At 35.4% G+C, this 19,247-nt stretch overlaps 2 protein-coding genes across 5 annotated transcripts in view; one reads left to right on the forward strand and one right to left on the reverse strand.

The window, feature by feature from the left end:
• Window positions 1-17,469, forward strand: part of YTHDC1 (YTH domain containing 1) — a 40,146-nt gene extending 22,677 nt beyond the window's left edge. For 2 of the 4 annotated variants that reach the window (XM_037829913.1, XM_037829915.1), the window contains 8 exons: window positions 3,630-3,714; window positions 8,281-8,447; window positions 10,970-11,052; window positions 12,285-12,321; window positions 12,394-12,457; window positions 12,564-12,626; window positions 14,147-14,281; window positions 16,463-17,469. In XM_037829913.1, the coding sequence (XP_037685841.1) occupies window positions 3,630-3,714; window positions 8,281-8,447; window positions 10,970-11,052; window positions 12,285-12,321; window positions 12,394-12,457; window positions 12,564-12,626; window positions 14,147-14,281; window positions 16,463-16,687 (859 nt within the window). In that variant the 3' untranslated portion in view covers window positions 16,688-17,469. The remainder of the gene's footprint in view (window positions 1-3,629; window positions 3,715-8,280; window positions 8,448-10,969; window positions 11,053-12,284; window positions 12,322-12,393; window positions 12,458-12,563; window positions 12,627-14,146; window positions 14,282-16,462) is intronic. The other 2 variants (XM_037829914.1, XM_037829916.1) reach the window with 1 other exon arrangement.
• LOC119530298 (UDP-glucuronosyltransferase 2A3-like) overlaps window positions 1-19,247 on the reverse strand; it is a 352,297-nt gene that overhangs the window by 232,801 nt on the left and 100,249 nt on the right. The gene's annotated exons all lie outside the window — the stretch shown is intronic.

The raw sequence follows: 19,247 nt of genomic DNA on the forward strand, positions 1-19,247 counted from the left end.
ATGTTACTTTCAGTGTTACTTGTTTTGTTAGCATTCATTTTACTTTTTTCTTAATTTTAGATAGTGGGCTTAGCTTAATTTATGAATTAGTCTTCATATTCCTCTTCATTTGCCTTTTGGCCATTTGATTCCTTGTTTGAAGTATATACAGCGATAGTAGTAGTACAAATCTTAATATCCATACTGTTAACATCTGTTGCAAAATTTGGGGTAGTAAAATTATTATTGGTTACCTAATTATAATGTCTTTTTACCTTTGACATCTTGAAAAGGAAAAAATACATACTCCTTTGAACCATTTTTGATGTGAAATAGGATATGTATTTGACCTAGAACCCAAGCTTTTTAGTATTACCTAATAGGCATTTCTGTCATTCCCTATACCCTCCTCCATACCACACACATTACCACAATGCCTGCCATCTTATTAATTCACCTCTAGAAATACTTCTCTTATAAATGTCAAAACTTTTCTGAGGTATTAAAAAATTATAAATTTTAAGTATTCATGTTCACCCTTCAGAAAATTCAATTAAGGTTAGAATAAATGGTTATGTACCTTGTCCACTGACCAACTTGCTTGTCTTTTTCTTTCTTCATTGTGCCTTTGTGTAAGCCTTTCTTTTTATATCCGGTACCATGCTATCGTTGTTCGTCTTTAGTTCTTTGATTAATTGATCCAAGTACTGTGTCTCCTCTGATCTTTTGATTTGGGTGTTTGGGCTTGGGTCATCCATTTCGTCTGGTTTTTTCGTATGCTTCAAAATTTTCTGTTGTTTTTGGCCTCTTGGCATTTGCTTAATTTGATAGGGTTCTTTTAGGATATGTAGACCGATTCAAACCCTTATCTCTAATTTGTCAGATCTACAGCTTTGTGGAGTACACTTTCTCTAACTAACCAGCAGGTGGCATCCGCGAGCCACCTATTCCCCTCAAGCCAGTTCTCCCCCACTTTGTCTTTGTGGTGAGTGGGGGTGTGAGTCTTGTGGGGTCCAATTGATTGCGCCAAGCTTGTGTGTAGTTGGTGTTTCCAGCCCTGCATATGGGGCGTGTGTCTGAGTGGTTAGGGAGGGGGATGGCTTTAATAGTCAAATCTCCCAGGTGTTCCTGGAGATTTAAAGCTGTTGCAATAGCCTAATCCTTCAGTTTAGTCTTGTCTCTGTCGCTGACCCGCAAGTCCTTGGTATTAGTGTGTGGTCCCTGGGACTTGTGAGTGCATCCCTGTTCCAAGCCTTGCACTCCTAGGTCCTCTGCTGAGGGACGACTGCTGCGTCACAGGTGAGCACTGTACCCCAAGGGAAGTTCTGGGCTGCAGGGCTGTGTACGGGCGTTCCCAGTCTGCTGAAAGGATGGCTGAATGGGGTGTGTTAATTTCCCCCTTTTCACACAGCTTCGCCTTCCCAGCTCCGGGACAGTTAGCTGAGGGTGGGGGAAAGGCTGTTGTCCACTCCCAATATTGTAGTGTGTGCGTGTGTTGTTGGAAACGCTACCTGTCACACTGGGTTGTTTGGGGCAGCTCTGGGCTGTGGCACTGGTGCCGGGGAGCATTCCCAGCCCACCGGGAAGATGGCTGTAAGGGGACTCCCCCCTTTTCTTGGGAAGTTATGGTGTTTAGTAAATTTTCTCAGCCACTGGACTTATTGCCTTGTGTCTCAGAGCTCTCTTCGCTCTGCTCTTGTCTGGGCCCAAATTGTAAGTCTTTGAGGCTCTCTGTAATGGGCTTCTTAGAGTAATTGTTTCAGAAAAAGAAAAAAAGAAAAAGAAGGACACTCCTTGCTGATCTAGTGGGCTGTTGACATACTAAGAGACAAGGAGATTAGGGCCATTAAGGAACAATCAAAGAAGCAGAGAAACCAGCTCTTCAGACAAGTAAACTCTACTGGATTTGCATATGAGCCTGACTCTGAGCTCTGCCCTTCTCTGGTCTATGTTCACCAGAACTCCAAAAAGTCTCTGTTTTTATTTTTGGGCTTTTTTTTTTTTTGCTGTTTTTGCTATGTTAGCCTTATCTCCTCTCCGCTGGGCTGACTGCTCCCGGATTCTCTGGTGTCTGGTCTAATCAATCTGTGTTGGGCGTTTGGATCAGCAGAGGTTTCAATAAGAGCCACAACTGCAGTTCTCCCTCCTCATTCTCAGCATCAAGGGCCCCTCCTCCCATGGGACTGAGCCTGGCAGGGACTGGCATGGGTCCCCTGACTGTGAGAACTTAAAGATTTCGCTGATCTCAGCTGTTCCACATGTTCATGAGTGTTGTATAAAGTATGCCCAAAGTCAAATTGCTCTCCGGTGTCTGGTCCACACAGTTCCTGGCCTTCAACCTACTGCCCTGGAGGAGTAACTAAAACCTACACCTCACTACTCCGCCATCTTGCCCTGCCCCCATCAAGCCTTTCTTTTTGCTTCAAACATAATCCTGCCTTACTTCTCAACATATGGCTTTACCTGGATCACTTTTCTTTCAGGCTTATCCTATATGCCACTTTTTCCAGGAAGCATTTTCTGATTACTTCTCTTTCCTCCTCAAATAAATATGCCCCCACCCCTGTTTTAAAAACAAAGAAAACACATCCAATTCTGTATTTGGTTTATGGCACACATTCTTTTACGAAATAATTACGTGCTTATTTTTATTTGACTGATGGTTGTGGAAAAAAGATTGGGGATGCAAGCTGCTATTAATCTTAGTCATCTTTGTATGTTCCTGGGCCTAGCAGTTGTATTTGTTAGTAAATACAATAAACTAAAGAATTAATTGATTATTTAAAGAATTTAATTTGGCATTATTTGTTTCATGTACAAATAGATAAAATCTTATTGAATGCTATTAATGTTTGATTATTCTTGGCAGGTAGCTAATGTTTGTAATACGTCATCTTTGTGTTAAGCATGGTGCTAGGTTGATACAGGACTATAAAAATAGAGAATATCTTTTAAGTTTGGTGAGACCATTTTTTCCTGTCACTCTCATTTTTATTGATGAAACTGTGTCAGAGAGATTAGAGCCAGGATTTAGTACTGTCAAGTAAGTTGACAATATAATTAATACACACAAATATATATGAATTTATAAATACACATTTTTATTTTCCAACTTGAGGGCTATCACATGGGTGGTGGAAAGTATCTTTACCTTATTGAATTTGGAGACAGCTTGAATCTGGGAAAGCAGCCCTGAACCAGTACTAGGGGACCCATCTTTTTTCTTTGGGTGTTTACAGACAGATGAAGGTTAAATTTGTCGATCAGTTAATAGTGACTACAATTTTTTGAGTAGACAGCAGCAGGTACAGTGCTAAACATTTTACTTAAGTCATCCCATTTGAAATCTACTTAAAACAGTTGTGAAGTAGGTAGTCATATCGTTTAAAACGTGAAGGAACTCAGCCTTAGAGAAATTAAGAGAGTTAGGATTTAAACCCAGAACTGTTGTGATTCCAAAACTCAGGCTCTTAAGCACAGTATTGTAAACCTTTTTGAAACTACTATGAAGAACATAATAAGAGCTCTTCTGAATGGGGCACCATCTATAGAGAATAATAGAATAAGCTCTACCAGTTAAAATTAAATTTTAGTCACATTTAAGCCGCGGAATTCTGCAAAAGATTATAATGGTATTGTCTTGTATTTAGGCGTGAACTACCTTTCACTAAGTCGGCACATCTCACCAATCCTTGGAATGAACATAAGCCAGTAAAGATTGGACGTGATGGACAGGTTTGTCATTTTAATCTATATTTTAAAACATTTAATTGATCCTTTGAGATTTTTTTTTTTGAAGGATTCTTTTTTTAACCATTTCTGAAAGAATTTAAGTGAAAGACTAAGGGAGGTTTTTTTTTTTTTTTTCCTAATTTCAGTTTTATTGAAATAAATTCATATAGCATAGTCATCCATGGTGTACAATCTGCTGTTCACAGTACCATCATATGGTTATGCATTCATCACCCCAATCTATTTTTGAACATTTTCTTTACACCAGAAAGAATCAGAGTAAGAATAAAAAATAAAAGTAACAAAGAACACCCAAATCATCTCCCCCATCCCACCCTGTTTTTCATTTAGTTTTTTTGTCCCCATTTTTCTACTCATCTGTCCATACACCGTATAAAGAGAGTGCGATCCACGAGGTTTTTACAATCACACTGTTACTCTTTGTAAGCTACATTGTTGTACAGTTGTCTTCAAGAGTCCAGGCTACTGGGTTGGAGTTTGATAGTTTCAGGTATTTACTTCTAGCTATTCCAATACATTAAAACCTAAAAAATGTTATCTATATAGTGCATAAGAATGTCCACCAGAGTGATCTCTCAATTCCTTTTGAAATCTCTCAGCCACTGAAACTTTATTTCGTTTCATTTCACATTCCCCTTTTAGTCAAGAAGATATTCTCAAACCCACAATACTTCGTCCAGATTCATCCTTGGGAGTCACATCCTGCATTGCCAGGGAGATTTACATCCCTGGGAGTTAGGTCTCACCTAGGGGGTAGAGCAGTGAGATCACCTGCCAGGGTGGCTTAGCTAGAGAGAGACGGCCACATCTGAGCAACAAAGAGGTACTCGGGGAGACTGTTAGGCATATATGCAGGTTTAGCCTCTCCTTTGCAGTAATGAGCATCATAAGGGCAATCGCATGATTGAGGGCTTGGCGCATCAAATTGCCAGTCCTCAGTGTTTGTGAGAACAACAGCAGCAACCCAGGTGAGGAAGTCCAACACTTTGCATTTTTTTCAAGTTCCTCAGGGGGACACTGCATATGTATATTTTTATTTTCTGCCCAAATTACTTTGGGATGTGTCGCTGTTTCACTCTAACGTGTGCAAACCTACCATATCTCACTTCTTATTCAATGTTCCATGTAATTGTGGTGTTTGAACTGACTATAGAAGTTATACTGTAGAAAATACAGATCCTGCACCAAATGAACATCTCTTCCCTTGGTCTCACATGGAAATTGAAGTTTTAGCACACAGTCAGTTTCAACCTTTACCCTTTGACCCAGTTTGCCTTAGTCTTAACCAGATCTGCTGCATTCATATCTCAAATTGAAGTCTGGGCTCTTTTTCACCTCTTTTTTTTAAACAGTTGCTGTATGCGTTAATACTGGCATTCATATCTGCCGAGCTCTAGCTCTGAGTTTCAGGTGTCACACAGATACCCAATGTTCCAGAGACGAGTCAGGTTATACACAAAGGTATCAGCATCTCATAGTTTGGAGATAGAAATTACGATTCAGGACTAGATGTGACTGCTGTAAGAGCTCACAGTCTAGGGACCATTACAATAATTGTTCCCCTGTTAGGTTGTACTTTTTTTTTTTTAAAAAATTCATTTTATTGAGATATATTCCCATATCATGTAGTCATGCAAAACAAATCATACATTCGATTGTTCACAGTACCATTACATAGTTGTGCATTCATCACCAAAATCAATCCCTGACACCTTCATTACCACACACACAAAAATAACAGACTAATAATTAAAGTGAAAAAGAGCAATTAAAGTAAAAAAGAACACTGGGTGCCTTTGTTTGTTTTTTTCTTTCCCCCATTTTTCTACTCCATCCATAAACTAGACAAAAGGGGGTGTGGTCCATATGGCTACATGTCACAGCTACATTTTTATAGAATCATCTTCAATATTCATGGGTTCTGGGTTGTAGTTTGATAGTTTCAGGTATCCTCCACCAGCTACCCCAATTCATTAGAACCTAAAAAGGGTTGTCTATATTGTGCATAAGAGTGCCCACCAGAGTGACCTCTCGGCTCCTTTTGGAATCTCTCTGCCACTAAAGCTTATTTCATTTCCTTTCACTTCCCCCTTTTGGTCAAGAAGATGTTCTCCATCCTACGATGCTGTGTCTACATTCCTCCCCAGGAGTCATATTCCACGTTGCCAGGGAGATTCACTCCCTGAGTGTCTGATCCCACGTAGAGAGGAGGGCAGTGATTTCACCTGCCAAGTTGGCTTAGCTAGAGAGAAAGGGCCACATCTGAGCAACATACAGGCATTTGGGAGGAGGCTCTTAGGCACAGTTATAGGGAGGCCTAGCCTCTCCTTTGCAGCAGCCGTCTTCCCAAGGGCAGGTAAGTCCTGTGGTAGAGGGCTCAGCTCATCAAACCACCAGTCCCCTATGTCTGTGAGCACATATAGCATGTTAGGTTATGCTTTAAGATTCAATTCTGAGTTTACACATCATCATTAGTCCATATTGGTAAGGCATTATAGTGTTTGCCTTTGTTTCTGGCGTACTTCACTCAAAATGCTGTCTGCAGGACCCATTCACCTCCTTTGGTGCCTCATAGCTTCAGTCCTTCTCATAGTTGCTTGATACTCCATCGTATGCATACACCACAGTTCACCATTCTGTTCCTCAGTTGGTATACCCTTAGGCCACCTCCACCCACTGCAGATCATGAATACTACCTCCATAAACACCTATGTGCAAATGTCCGTTCAAGTCTCTGCTCTGAGATCTTCCAAGTACATAGCCCATAATGAGGTTGCAGGACTTAATGGCCGCATACTTAGCTTCTTGTGGAACCACCACAGTGACCTCCAGAAAGGCTACAACATTCTGCCTCATCAACAGGAGATAGGTACATCCCTCTTTCCATGTTTTCTCCAGCACTTTTACCCCTTTTCATATTTTTTTCTACAATTTTATAGAGATACATTCACATACCATACATTTATCCACAGTGTATAATCAGTTCATGGTATCATCATAAAGTTGTACATTTTCACCATAGTCAGCACTTGAACATACTGTTATTTTTTTTGCTAGTTTTTTTTTTAGCAAATAATAAAAAAGATAATAGAAAAAGAAAATGTCGTAAGTACTATATGATAGTAAGGACAGAAAACAACACCACTTCCAAGAATCCCATATCCCGCCCTTATATCCTCCTCTCATACACATTCAGCTTTGGTATATCGCCTTTTGTTACATTTAATGGAAGCATATTACAATGTTACTGTTGTCCATAGACTCTGATTTGCTTTGATTGTATTTTTTCCCCAATACCATCCTCTTTCCAACACTCTGCATGGTTGACATTCATTTGTTCTCCCACAAGCAAGAACAGTTTTGTATTTGTACATTTAGTCACAGTCGTTGCCCACTCCAGTTTTTACTAAGTTAAACAGTCCCAGTCTTGATCTTCTGTCTTTACCTTAGGTGTCATTCATGTCCCTAGCCCACCTCTTTCAGCTTTACTCACAGACATCTTTGTTCAGTGTAGTTTCAATATTGTACTATTATCATACAGTATTATGCTAAGGGAGTTAGTCTTACGTGGAGTGCGTATTTACTTGTGATTACAACTGATTAATAAGATCTCTTGTTAATGTTGAAATATCGGTAGCTTTATATAATAGTTTCTTTAATATTATTGAAAGGAAACACTTCAAAGGAAATTGGCCTGAGTTTAGATGGTTTTCCTTTATATTATTACTGTTTAACATATTCTCTATCTTGTGTAAAGAATGTTTTAGAAATACCATTTAACATGTTTTCAATAGAAGGAAACTTTATGAAACGAAGAATTTATACTCAAATTTTCAAGCATGTAAATGAAATTGAAAGTATATACAGTGATTTAAAATGAACCCGGACTGTTGACCCTGTATGATGTTCCCATGCGTAATTCTGAGCCAGATGTAATGTTCTATTTTTATTGCTCATAAGTGAAAATGCTAATTGTAAATAAACCTGATTTTGAAAAGCCCATCACAGATTATTCTGCTTTATTTCAGTGAATTTAGGAGTTCATAGTTACAAAAGTTGTTGGTACACACAAACATAAGTAGTGTTTAGTAAATAAACTTAAGTCAGAGTTAATGTAAGTTAGATTTCTGATCTCCATGAATTAAGATACTGATTTGTACAAATTAGATGCCACATAAATGTATTTTTATGGAAATTTGCACATATTTTTCTTGTTTTAAGATGGATGGCTTTGTTCTGATAATTTTGTATTTTGCACAAAGAAATATCCCTTTGCTTGCGGAGGACAGTTGCCACAGTTTTAAGCAACTCTTTGTCTCTAACTCTGGAGGTTCTACTTTTATTTTTTTGCCATTTGTATAAATACATGAAACACTTTCAAAAGATTTTATGTATCTGAAAGTTTATTGGAAAACCATTTGATCATAAACCTTGGGAAGGAAGCCAAGTCAGTCTGTTTTTAAACATTTCTGTACATCAGGAAAATACAGGTCTTTTGAAAGGTTTTCTCCTGTTTTCTTCTTGTAAGTTGCTACTTTCTTATTCTAGGAAATTGAACTTGAATGTGGAACTCAGCTTTGTCTTCTGTTTCCCCCTGATGAAAGTATTGACTTGTATCAGGTCATTCATAAAATGCGTCATAAGAGAAGAATGCATTCTCAACCTCGATCAAGAGGACGTCCATCCCGTCGAGAACCAGTCCGGGATGTGGGAAGGTTAGAAACGTTCTTTGGACTGATAATAGGCACATGTATCAGAATAACATGATGGAGGAATGTGATTCGTCAAAAGTTTGTCCTGCGGTAAAGAAGAGAGAGAAAATCCTCAAATCAAGCTGCATGGACTAGTTTGTGGCTTCATTGAGGATTTCACATGGTCACCTTGGTCTCAGTCATTTTTTCAAGAGGAAAATGGGGATCTTTCCTTATGCAGAAAAAAGTATTTGCTAAAGAGCCATAACCAGTTTCGATTAGATAATATCCTGATAATACAATGTATACAATTGAAATGAGGTAGGCATTTGTTACTAAGAACAGGCTAGAAAGGAGGAAGAGGAGGAAGTCTTTATTTGCAAAAATTGTTAATATTTTGTAAAAAGCCTTTTCTTTCAGGTGTGTCCTGGATAAGCCTTACCAGATATGGGACTTTTATAAAGGATCACTAATATTTTTTCAGAAGATGACGCCTCATTTAGAGGATAAAATATTTTAAGTTGTTTTGATATTCAAGAGGAGCATTATTGGGACTGTTTCAAATTTTATCACCGTGCTGTGTTAACCCCATTGCCAGATATTCTCTAACATGTACCCACTGAATTCACACATCTTGCTGAGCTTCTGAAAACGATAGGTTCTTTCCAAAGGGGATCAAGTGGCCCTGGGAGACCCGGCAACAAACCAAAAAGAAGGGCTGTTGCTGTGTCTGTTTACAACTTTTCCAGATGCTGGCAGTACCTGTGGACTTAAAGTGTTTTTTAGAGGATCGCCATGGTTATTGATCACTACTTTATGAACTAAACAGCAGTTTCCAGGAAAAGGAAGGGGGTTTAACTTGTTACAGAATTGGAGAAGTCTTTGCAAAGGACTGATATAAGCCCTTCTACCCAACACCTCCCCCGTATATATTTGCATACAGCTAAATCTAAAATATTCTGCTAAAGACTGTTGGATGTGTGGTTGATGGGATGAAACCTTGGTTAAGTTTCCTTTTGGTGGAAACATCCTGTGGTAGGTACAGATAATCCAAGAGTCCCCAATTCTTTGAGCTTAAAAAGGACACTGTCGAGTAGGTAGGAGGAAACCTGGCAGAGCCCCCTTATTTTTGGCCTAAAAGGACTGAACACCAAGATGTCTTTTGAAGTTTTAAGATAAGAGGTTTCCAGTGCAATACAGTATAAACAAGTGAAGTTTTTACCTCAGTTTTGCAATGGACTGCAAACTATACTTATTACACCACTACACCTTCTCTCAAGCCTGCCAGGGCCTCCATTTATGTATGTGGCTTACAGCTTAAAGTCAGTAGTTGGACTACTATATGAACTGTTGATAACATGTTTTATACCGGTCGTAAATGCACTCCCCAAACTACAAGAAAGCGGTATGTTTATTTTTTAAACCAGCTTTTAATTTTCTTAGTTTTATTTATTGTAGATGCAACTGTTTTTATTCTGTTGGGGGGCTTGGGATTATTGCACTTAACTTTGCAGTTTGAGTAAATAAACAGTTGAACTTGTATTTCAAAAGTTAATGAAAGCAGTCAGTATCCAGAATAATAGCTGCAAAACTAGTGATGCCAGGTTATTATAGAATTTTTACTTGACATTAAGGGTAGAAAGATAAATTTATTAACTTAAAAACTTGGATATTTTTGTTTTTGTTTTGTTTAGCTCTTCATTAAATGCTAAGTAAGATGAAGTGTATTTAATGATGCTTTACAGTAACCATCGAGATTTATGGAAGACGGGAAAGATCAGCCCTCAGCAGAGACAGTAAAATTTCACCTTCTGAAGAATTCACTTTGAACTAGTTTTATGAATATTAAGACTGGCCCATTAGGTGCCAGTTTATAAAAGCCAATTTTATTTTAGGGCACTGTCTCTGGAAAAAATTCCCTTAATTCTTGATTGTTTTTAACTGTAGAAATTAGGTTTTCAAAATAAGATTTTTAAGTTTCCTTTAAATTCATATTTGATAAGTATCATTTTCTGTATGAGCATGTGAAAAATATGATTTGTGCAAAGCAGAAGATTTTAAGGAATTTGATTTTGTTTAGACTTATCCTAAAATGGCATTAATAAGTTTTAATATACAGAGTTAAGAGTTACTACTGTATAATGATGATAGGTTTTTTTCTTTTCTTTCCTTTACATCTCAATGTAGACCTTATTTGGAAAGTATCTTAATTATTAAATGGGTGTTACATTAATTTGAGATCAGCTCATTTACTTTTATTTATAATACTAAAATGTAATTTATGTGTTTGGGGCAGATTGCTCTTTCCAAGTGTCTCATCATAGCATGAGATTGCAAAGTAATACCTGTTTCCGGCAATACAGTGAATGTTTGGTATGGAGTAATTAATTTGAAAGAAGATTATTTGCTCATCAAAAATTAAGATGTTATTTCTAAAGGAAATATTGGGCTGTTCTTTGTTCTTTATTTCTGTTAAAAAACTCTTGCGTTTCTGTTTGTTCTCCCAGCCTTTTTGGTTTAATTTCTAATGTGTCTAATTTGTGTAGGCGTCGACCAGAAGATTATGATATTCATAACAGCAGAAAGAAACCAAGGATTGACTATCCCCCTGAGTTTCACCAGAGACCAGGTTAATATTTTATAATCCTGCAGATTTTTGACTTAAAGTTATTTTAATAACTTTTAAAGTGAGAGAACTTTTAGGACATGAGTATTTAAACTTTAGGAAATCATTAATAGTTTTTCCCGTTTTAAGGCTAATTTATTCCAGTTATTCATTATCATAATTTTATTATTTGAAATTGTTAATTTACATTTACTGCAAAAATGGAACCATCTGCACGTGTTTTAAAATTAAATGAAGTTCGGGAAAGCTAATGACCTTACATATTCTACTATGCTTTTTATTCCCTATGATACTTAGTATTCTATATGGTATACAGCTTTAATTGGAAACTGAACTTAAGCTGTATTTTTTTAGATAAAAAGTTTTAATTACATGTTTTTAGAGAGAAAGTTTTTCTGAGGAAGAGTATTTGGCTTGTACTCTAAAAGCAGCTTTTTCAGTTAGTCCTTTACTGAAATTAGAAAAGGCAAACTATATTCAGGACAAGATAGCATATGTTTAAAGGCACAGTAGGTGATACATTTATAAAACTTAGGGTATTTGAAAATTGGTGATACTGAGCATTATGGTGTTACTGTGTAAAAAGTGGCTTGATAAACCTTATTCTTTCCCAAAATGACACACTGTTCTAGAAAGTGAAATTAGGTTTTCCTAGTAATATGGCCACTCAGATGTTTTGAACATTTTAATTTGCTGGGTCCTTACTCAAAGAAAGGAGGAAAAGAATATTTTTTTCTCTTATCTGTATGGTTCTTTCATTGAAAATGTATACGTCTTCATTTTTGCAATTTTGCTTCCCTGTCTCTTAAGTTTTCATTTTTTAAAACTATCTGTGGTTGACCTAGCAAGGCTTATGTACACCCAAGATAGAAGATAAACATTTATTTTGAGGTGGTCCTATTACAGTGTCTTCATGAGTGTTCCTTTGCCTTTAACATTCCTGTGGTGCAAAATGAAGAAGTTTTTTGTCTAGCCAGCTTTGGGGGCTGAACTTAGAAGATAATGTATGAAAACTTATGTAACAGTTTATAATTCTGTAATATCATTAAGTTATTTAGTTACTTTCCAGAATTTCATGTAATCTCAGAAGAAAATTTGAAAATGGAATAATGTATTATTAGTATAATTTAATGTACATATTTCATGGAAAGAATTGAAATGAATGGTAAGAAAGTTATAATGCCATAATAAAAATATATAAATTTGATTTACTAAAATGCTTGATGTTTGAACAGGGTATTTAAAGGATCCACGATACCAGGAAGTAGATAGGTAAGTTGGGTTCACTCTTGCTTAGTTTTGAATTGCATTCTTAGAACTAGTTTGTGAATTACCTGAATTTAGTTTCACAAATCTTATTCCCAACAGACGATTTTCAGGAGTTCGCCGAGATGTGTTTTTAAATGGGGTAAGCATTTCATTTTATGTGTATTGTAGATAAAATCAGGATCTGATTTATTTTGTATTCTGGGATGATTTTTATTTAATATTGACAATATCATCTCTCTTTTTAGTCATACAATGATTATGTGAGGGAATTTCATAACATGGGACCACCACCACCTTGGCAAGGAATGGTTTGTATTATTCTGTTTTTAAGAGTTATTTAACTTCATTTGCAGATTCTAATATTTTGAGTGACTTACTCAGATTATAATTGGTACAGTTTTTCATTAAGAGATTTAAAATACATATTTTGGTGATTAAAAAATTGCACACTGTTTTTAGAAACTATAGATTAATGAATAAGTGTTGGTTTGTGTTCATAGTACAGTGTTATAATTATTGTAGTGGTTAGTATAAATTCTGCCTGGGTTCAAATATATGCCCTTCTTTTCCCAATTGAGTAATTTTGGGCAAGTTTCATAATATCTTTCTTAGTTTCCCTAATCTCTAAAATGCAATGGTCATTTGAGTTTTTATCATTAATCAGTGGTCATTTGATTGTTTACAAACTACTCTGTGCAAGGCAGTGTGCTTACTTAGAATATACAATGGTGCATGGAAATGGACATAATGGCTGTCCTTGTGTAGCTTACAGTTTAATGGAATAGTATCAAACTCATAGGATTGTTGAGGAGACAAAGTTATAAAATACATGTAAGGTTTTATATTGCCTCATATAATACTTGGTAAATTTAGCTCTGTATAAAAAAGGTTAATTAAACCCTGATTATTCTGAATTTTTAATTTCCTTTATTTAAAAAACCTGGATGTTCTTAGAGACAAGGTATTAAGGATAGGCAAAGCATTAATTTTCAAGAACTGAATACTTGAAGTTTAAGTAGCTTTTATTGTTTCTTAAAAAAAAGGAAATGTAATGTAGTCTCTTACTCTCCATCTTACTCACTTGCAGGTATAGTTTTATATTACTGTATACAGATAGATGACTTATAAAATTTCTTTGCTTTAGTTCTGTGAAATTTTAAAAATGTAGATATTTAATGTATTTATAAACTCTGAAAATAACCTTTGATTTACTCATTATTTATTCAATAATGGCATTTAAAAGTTCATTAGCTTCTGTGGTGTCTGTTTTGTTTGTTTTTAAGATTAGATTTGTATATAGTGGTTAAGACTCATGATGCTAGAGCCTGGATGTCTGAAGTTGTATTCTGGCTCCAATCCTCTTTGCCAAGCAGTGTGACATTAGCAAGTTACTTAACTTCTTGGTGCCTCAGTTTTCCTTTCTGTAAACTGGGAATAATAGTACCTATCTTATAGGGTTGCTGTGAGAATTAAATGAGATATGTAAAGTGCTTAGGACACTTACCTGGCTTATAGTAATTACTATGTAAGTGCTATTTTAATTAGTATTTAAGTGATATGGGTAAAAAAAAATAAGTGATATGGGTAGAAAAATACAAATATATTAAATCTTAAAAGATGTGAAGTTAGAGAATTTATTACATTATGCTTTCAACAAGCATAGAGTATTTTGAAGAATCTTAATGCCATCAGAGTAAATGGCTAGCTCAGATTAACATTTGCTTTGGAGAGATGCTTTGGTTGGGGGATCCTAAGAATGGTTTGTTTACAAGGATGTTTGGTAAATTCTTATAGATGTGGTCTATTTTTTATTTTTTTTTTATTTTAGCCTCCTTATCCAGGAATGGAACAACCTCCACACCATCCTTACTATCAGCACCATGCTCCACCTCCTCAAGCCCATCCCCCTTACTCAGGACATCATCCAGTACCACATGAAGCAAGATACAGAGATAAACGAGTAGTAAGTGTGCATGAAGGCAGAGTATGAGGGAACTGCTTAGAATTCTGTAGCTAATTTAAATGTGGGGGATACCAGATTATGTTGAGTGACGACCATTTCATATTCTTAATGCAGATGGATTTGTAGTAACCTGCAACCCATTTTTATTAAAAAATGGCTGATCATCTGCCTTTAGGTTATTTAGATAGACTAAATTCCTTATACTGATCAAATCATAAGCTGAATCCTTAAGTTATGTAACCTCTACATATAACTTAAGTAATGTATTAGGTATATAGTATCTAGAATACTTACTTTCTGTACTTGGATCTTCAATTATAGCTATATATTTAATATTGCTAATAAGTATTTTCTAACTTTTTTCGTATATTTTGATTGACCCAGTTAACTTTCATAGGATAGATGGTTTAAATTAACAAATAATATTCCAATCTCGTTTAATAATTTATTTTTATTTCTACCAAATATTGTTAAAAACTCAGAACGAAGTGAATTGTTTTCACCTCTTCCCTACCTCTGGTTCTTATGATGTTACGTAAGCAAATGACAAAGCAATCCTAAGAAATGTCTTAGCAGAATAAATTCTCCAGTATTTTGTTCTAATAATTGTTAGTAATTGATAATTGATGCAGAAATTTTTGTGATCACTTCAGTGTTTTAAAATATGAATGAGAGACATTCTCTAGTATGTGGCTTCTGAGTTTTCATTTTAATAGTGGGCAGAGTTTTATTAAATGACATTAATATTTCTTTTCTTAATAGTACTTTTGTTTTAAAAAGTGGAAATTGTCTCCTAGCACTTGCTAGCAGCATAAGCCATTTGCATATAAGTTTGGCTTTAGAATGGTAGTTTGGTAAAGTAGGATATACAAGTTGGGACTTTTTTTCCTTGCTTGAGATGATGCGTTTGTTTTGGGCCAAGTAAACATCCTTTTATGTTCCTGCTAAGATGAAAATATATATATTTGAAAAGGCCAGTGAGAGCAATAGTTCCCTAGCTTATCTTTGAGATGCTTTTATATTCTTTATGTATTGTTGCATATTTCCTTATCTCATAAAAATAATAAAGTTTCAAAATCAAATTATAATAGGACTGTTAACTTTTAGTAAAGCAATTTGAGACTCCTGACTAAAAATTAATAGACTTTAAAATTAGTAGTTTATTCCAGTTAGTCACACAAGAACAGTTATACAGCCTGTGTTCAGTGAAAGCTTAGTTGACTAGATGGGCTGTAGTGTTTTTAAAAATGCCTTTATTATAAATGATTAGATGATTTTCAAAATAGGAAATCTCTAGTATTCTTTTATTGATGTATGCTTGTCCTTTTTGACAAGTTGTGTTTCACAGGACTTGTAATTTTTTGGTTAATATATACTATGCTTATATAAAATTCTTATATTTGTTTCATATAAAAAGATAGCGGGTAATTGCTTTTTGAAGCTTATGTTATATACACATAAGCTATCTTATGAAAGGAAACAAGTGGAGTAAGTAAAGGCACACTGAGACCTAAGGGCAGAAAGTTTAAACTATAGCAGGGGGTCAAGCTTTGAAGAAGCCACAGTGACAACTGCCCTAGCATCTCACATGGTTGCTCATCTTACCTTTCCTAATCCTCCTCAGCCTTTCGTGCAACATTAGCTTTCTGTGGAATAAACTTCACAGTCTTACTAAGTGAGGTACATATTTTCTTACTATTTTATCAAATTTCATAAATGTTTGTTAAACATGAACAACAATTTGGCCTCAGAGAAAATCTGGAACATAGAAATTCCAAATTTCATTTTAAGAGAGTAGAGTTGATTCAGATTAGTTTGCAGGATTGAAGGAGGAAAACAGAGTAAGGGTTAGCTATTTTAGAAAAACATTAGTCATTCAGAATGTACACATGATGGTTCATGGTCATCACTGGGTGATTACTTTAACCTAAATCTTATTTAAAGCGACTGGATTGAAAATTCATTGTAGAAACCATATAGAAGTGATTTTTAATGAGATTTGAGTAATTTCATTACAAGTGTCTGATCAAAATGCTTTTCCTAAACACTCAAAATTACATTTTATGAATTAATAGCTGCATTTTTCTAGATTCTTCCTCTCTACCAAATAACTACAAGATTGGGACTTGTAAATTCCATTTGAGATTTTGACATACTTGACCCATTTCTTCCTTTTTCTAGCATGATTATGATATGAGGGTGGATGATTTCCTTCGTCGCACACAAGCAGTAGTCAGTGGCCGGAGAAGTAGACCTCGTGAAAGAGATCGGGAGCGAGAGCGAGACCGCCCCAGAGATAACAGAAGAGATAGAGAGCGAGATAGAGGACGTGATAGAGAAAGAGAAAGAGAGCGATTATGTGATCGGGACAGAGACCGAGGGGAGAGAGGTCGATATCGAAGATAATGCGCTTTTGGAAGCACTGATTGTTTAAAGATAAAAAAAAATCTTGTATTTTTTTTGTGTGTGTTTACAAGTAGTAAATTTATTTTCAGCTGTCTACTTAAAGTTCATTGTGTAGAAAGATTTAATATGACCCTCTTTGTTTCAAGCATGCAGTATAATAAGAACTGGAAAAACTCACATCCTCCAAAAATGCACAGTTGACAATTGAGTTGACACTTTTATTAGGGCAGAATGGAACAGTCCACGAATGTAGATAATTGATTCATTCTCCATAAATGTTCATCTACTTATAGTGTGTTCATCCTAGGGTTATTTTTTTTTGTTAGTTTTCTTTTCTTTTGGATCTTGATTGATAACTGCCATGATATTTTGCTTTGATGTGTTTCTACATGTAGTTACACACGGTTCAGTAAAAATAATGCTGCTATCAAGTATGCAAATATTGAAATATGATGATTTGACTGTATGGCAGTGTTGTAGCAGCCTCTGGGTTTCTCCCTCCTACCTATCCCTTTTTTTTTTAAAAAAACTTATTAAGTCACTTTTTATTTTTTTTCAGTCTTCAATGATGAGAGCAATATTAAGAAGACATTGCTATCTAATTTTTAATCTTTTAGAATAATCCTATGTTCAGTAGCATGGTTGATGCTATTGTTTAGCCTTCTCAAAACTATACATTGGCTTGGAATGTTCACAACTTGGGTGTGTGGCAACGGCAGATAATTCCCATATTCTACATTGCTACTGTTTTGTATAAAATAAATTGGTAAAGATTGACACTTTTCTATTGTATTTCTTTTTTGTTGGTTGCAAGCTTGTGTGTATGTGTTAGTGGACATAAAAGAATGCTTTTTTAGGAATTTGCCATTTTTCTCCATATTTTAGCCAAAACAGCTGGCCAGGTCAATTATATTAAAAGCTTATTTTTTATTTTTAATGTAAGAACTGATGATATATCATGGAATTATGTTGGTGTTTTGGGTAAGTTTTTATTCATGACAACATGTTTGACTCTTCTAGTGACAGGTTTATTTTCTTACTTCAGATTTGTTCTCTGTTTTCTGTTTACTTTTTAAGTAGACTTAAAAATATAACACTCTTACAGCTAGTTTCCATATTTTATTTCTCAGTCCCTCTCAAGTAGCAATAAGCTGTTTAGCAGAAACAGCACCACACAAGTAAACAGAGTCTGTGAAAGAATTTTTGTGTTTCAGTTTTTTTAATTATGCCTGTAATTTTGGTCTTTATAAGGTTGGATGTCTAAACATTTGGGAGTATTTGAATGTTTGACCACTTTTTGTTTTCATACAGTCGTATTTCCAATAGTACTCTTTACCAAATCTTGGTACACAGTTATACATTTAATCTATATATATTGGCCAGAAAAGAAGGACACAGGATCTTCATTCTTGAGGGGTACTTAAAAATCTAACTTCACTGCCTTCATACTCTTAAGAGCATTTAGGAAATTTTTCCGTGCATTCACAATGAGTTGTTTTATTTCACCTGTTGCAAAAATAAAGCCTAATCCATGCAGTCTAGTAGAAGTGGGAAAAAACACTTAAACGGTATTACAAAACCTGGGTTCTGACCTTGGCATTGCCTTAAACCAAACTAAACCAGTTGTAATATCTAAGGTATTTTTCAAGTTGTTAAACTCTGAAGAATTCCTAAGTTTGGAGGAATTGCCAAGAACGCTATTTTAAAAGATAACCAATTGTATAAAACTGGTAGGTTATATTAAAGATGTTTTCCTGAAATAATAATAATAACTGAAAATTACATTGAGCCCTTATTTGTATTTAGCAGGCACTTGTGTGCTTCTGTGTACTAACTTATTTCATACTTATGTGACACCCATGAGAAATCTGAATTCCAGGGAGGCCAGTAACTTGCCCAGGATTACAATGGTAGCAACTGATGGAGCCAGGATTCAACCCTGGCTGTCTAGCTGTAAGCCCATGCATTTAGCCACTGTAGTATATGCAGTATTCTGAGTTTGATCTTTGAGTTAGGATTATTAAGGTGCCTCAGACTAATTAGGATGCATCGCTGGGAGATGAGATATAGTCATTCTTTTTGTAATTATGAAAATGTCACCTTATGAGCTCCCAGAATTACAAGTAAAAAATGCAAATTTCATTTAAGTATTTTAGTTCCTGCCATGTGTCAGATACACCTTTTTCTTCTTAGACTTTTGTTTCATTGGTCAGAACTGTGATGATGCATATTTGATCCAATTTGGTTTTCCTAAGAAGCCACCTCATTTTTGTAAAAGACAAACTATATTAGTAAGTGTTTAAAGCATGGTACTAGGTTCCACTGTGGATTTTTTTTTTTTAATTCAGTTTTATTGAAATACATTCATAAACCATACAGTCATCCATGGTATACAATCAACTGTTCACAGTATGATCATATAGTTATGCGTTCATCACCACAATCTATTTCTGAACATTTTCCTTACATCAGAAAGAATCAGAATAAGAATAAAAAATAAAAGTGAAAAGAGAATACCCAAACCATCCCCCCATCCCACCCTATTTGTCATTTAGTTTTT

This window comes from Choloepus didactylus, chromosome 3, assembly GCF_015220235.1.
Source record: "Choloepus didactylus isolate mChoDid1 chromosome 3, mChoDid1.pri, whole genome shotgun sequence".
NCBI lineage: Eukaryota > Metazoa > Chordata > Mammalia > Pilosa > Megalonychidae > Choloepus > Choloepus didactylus.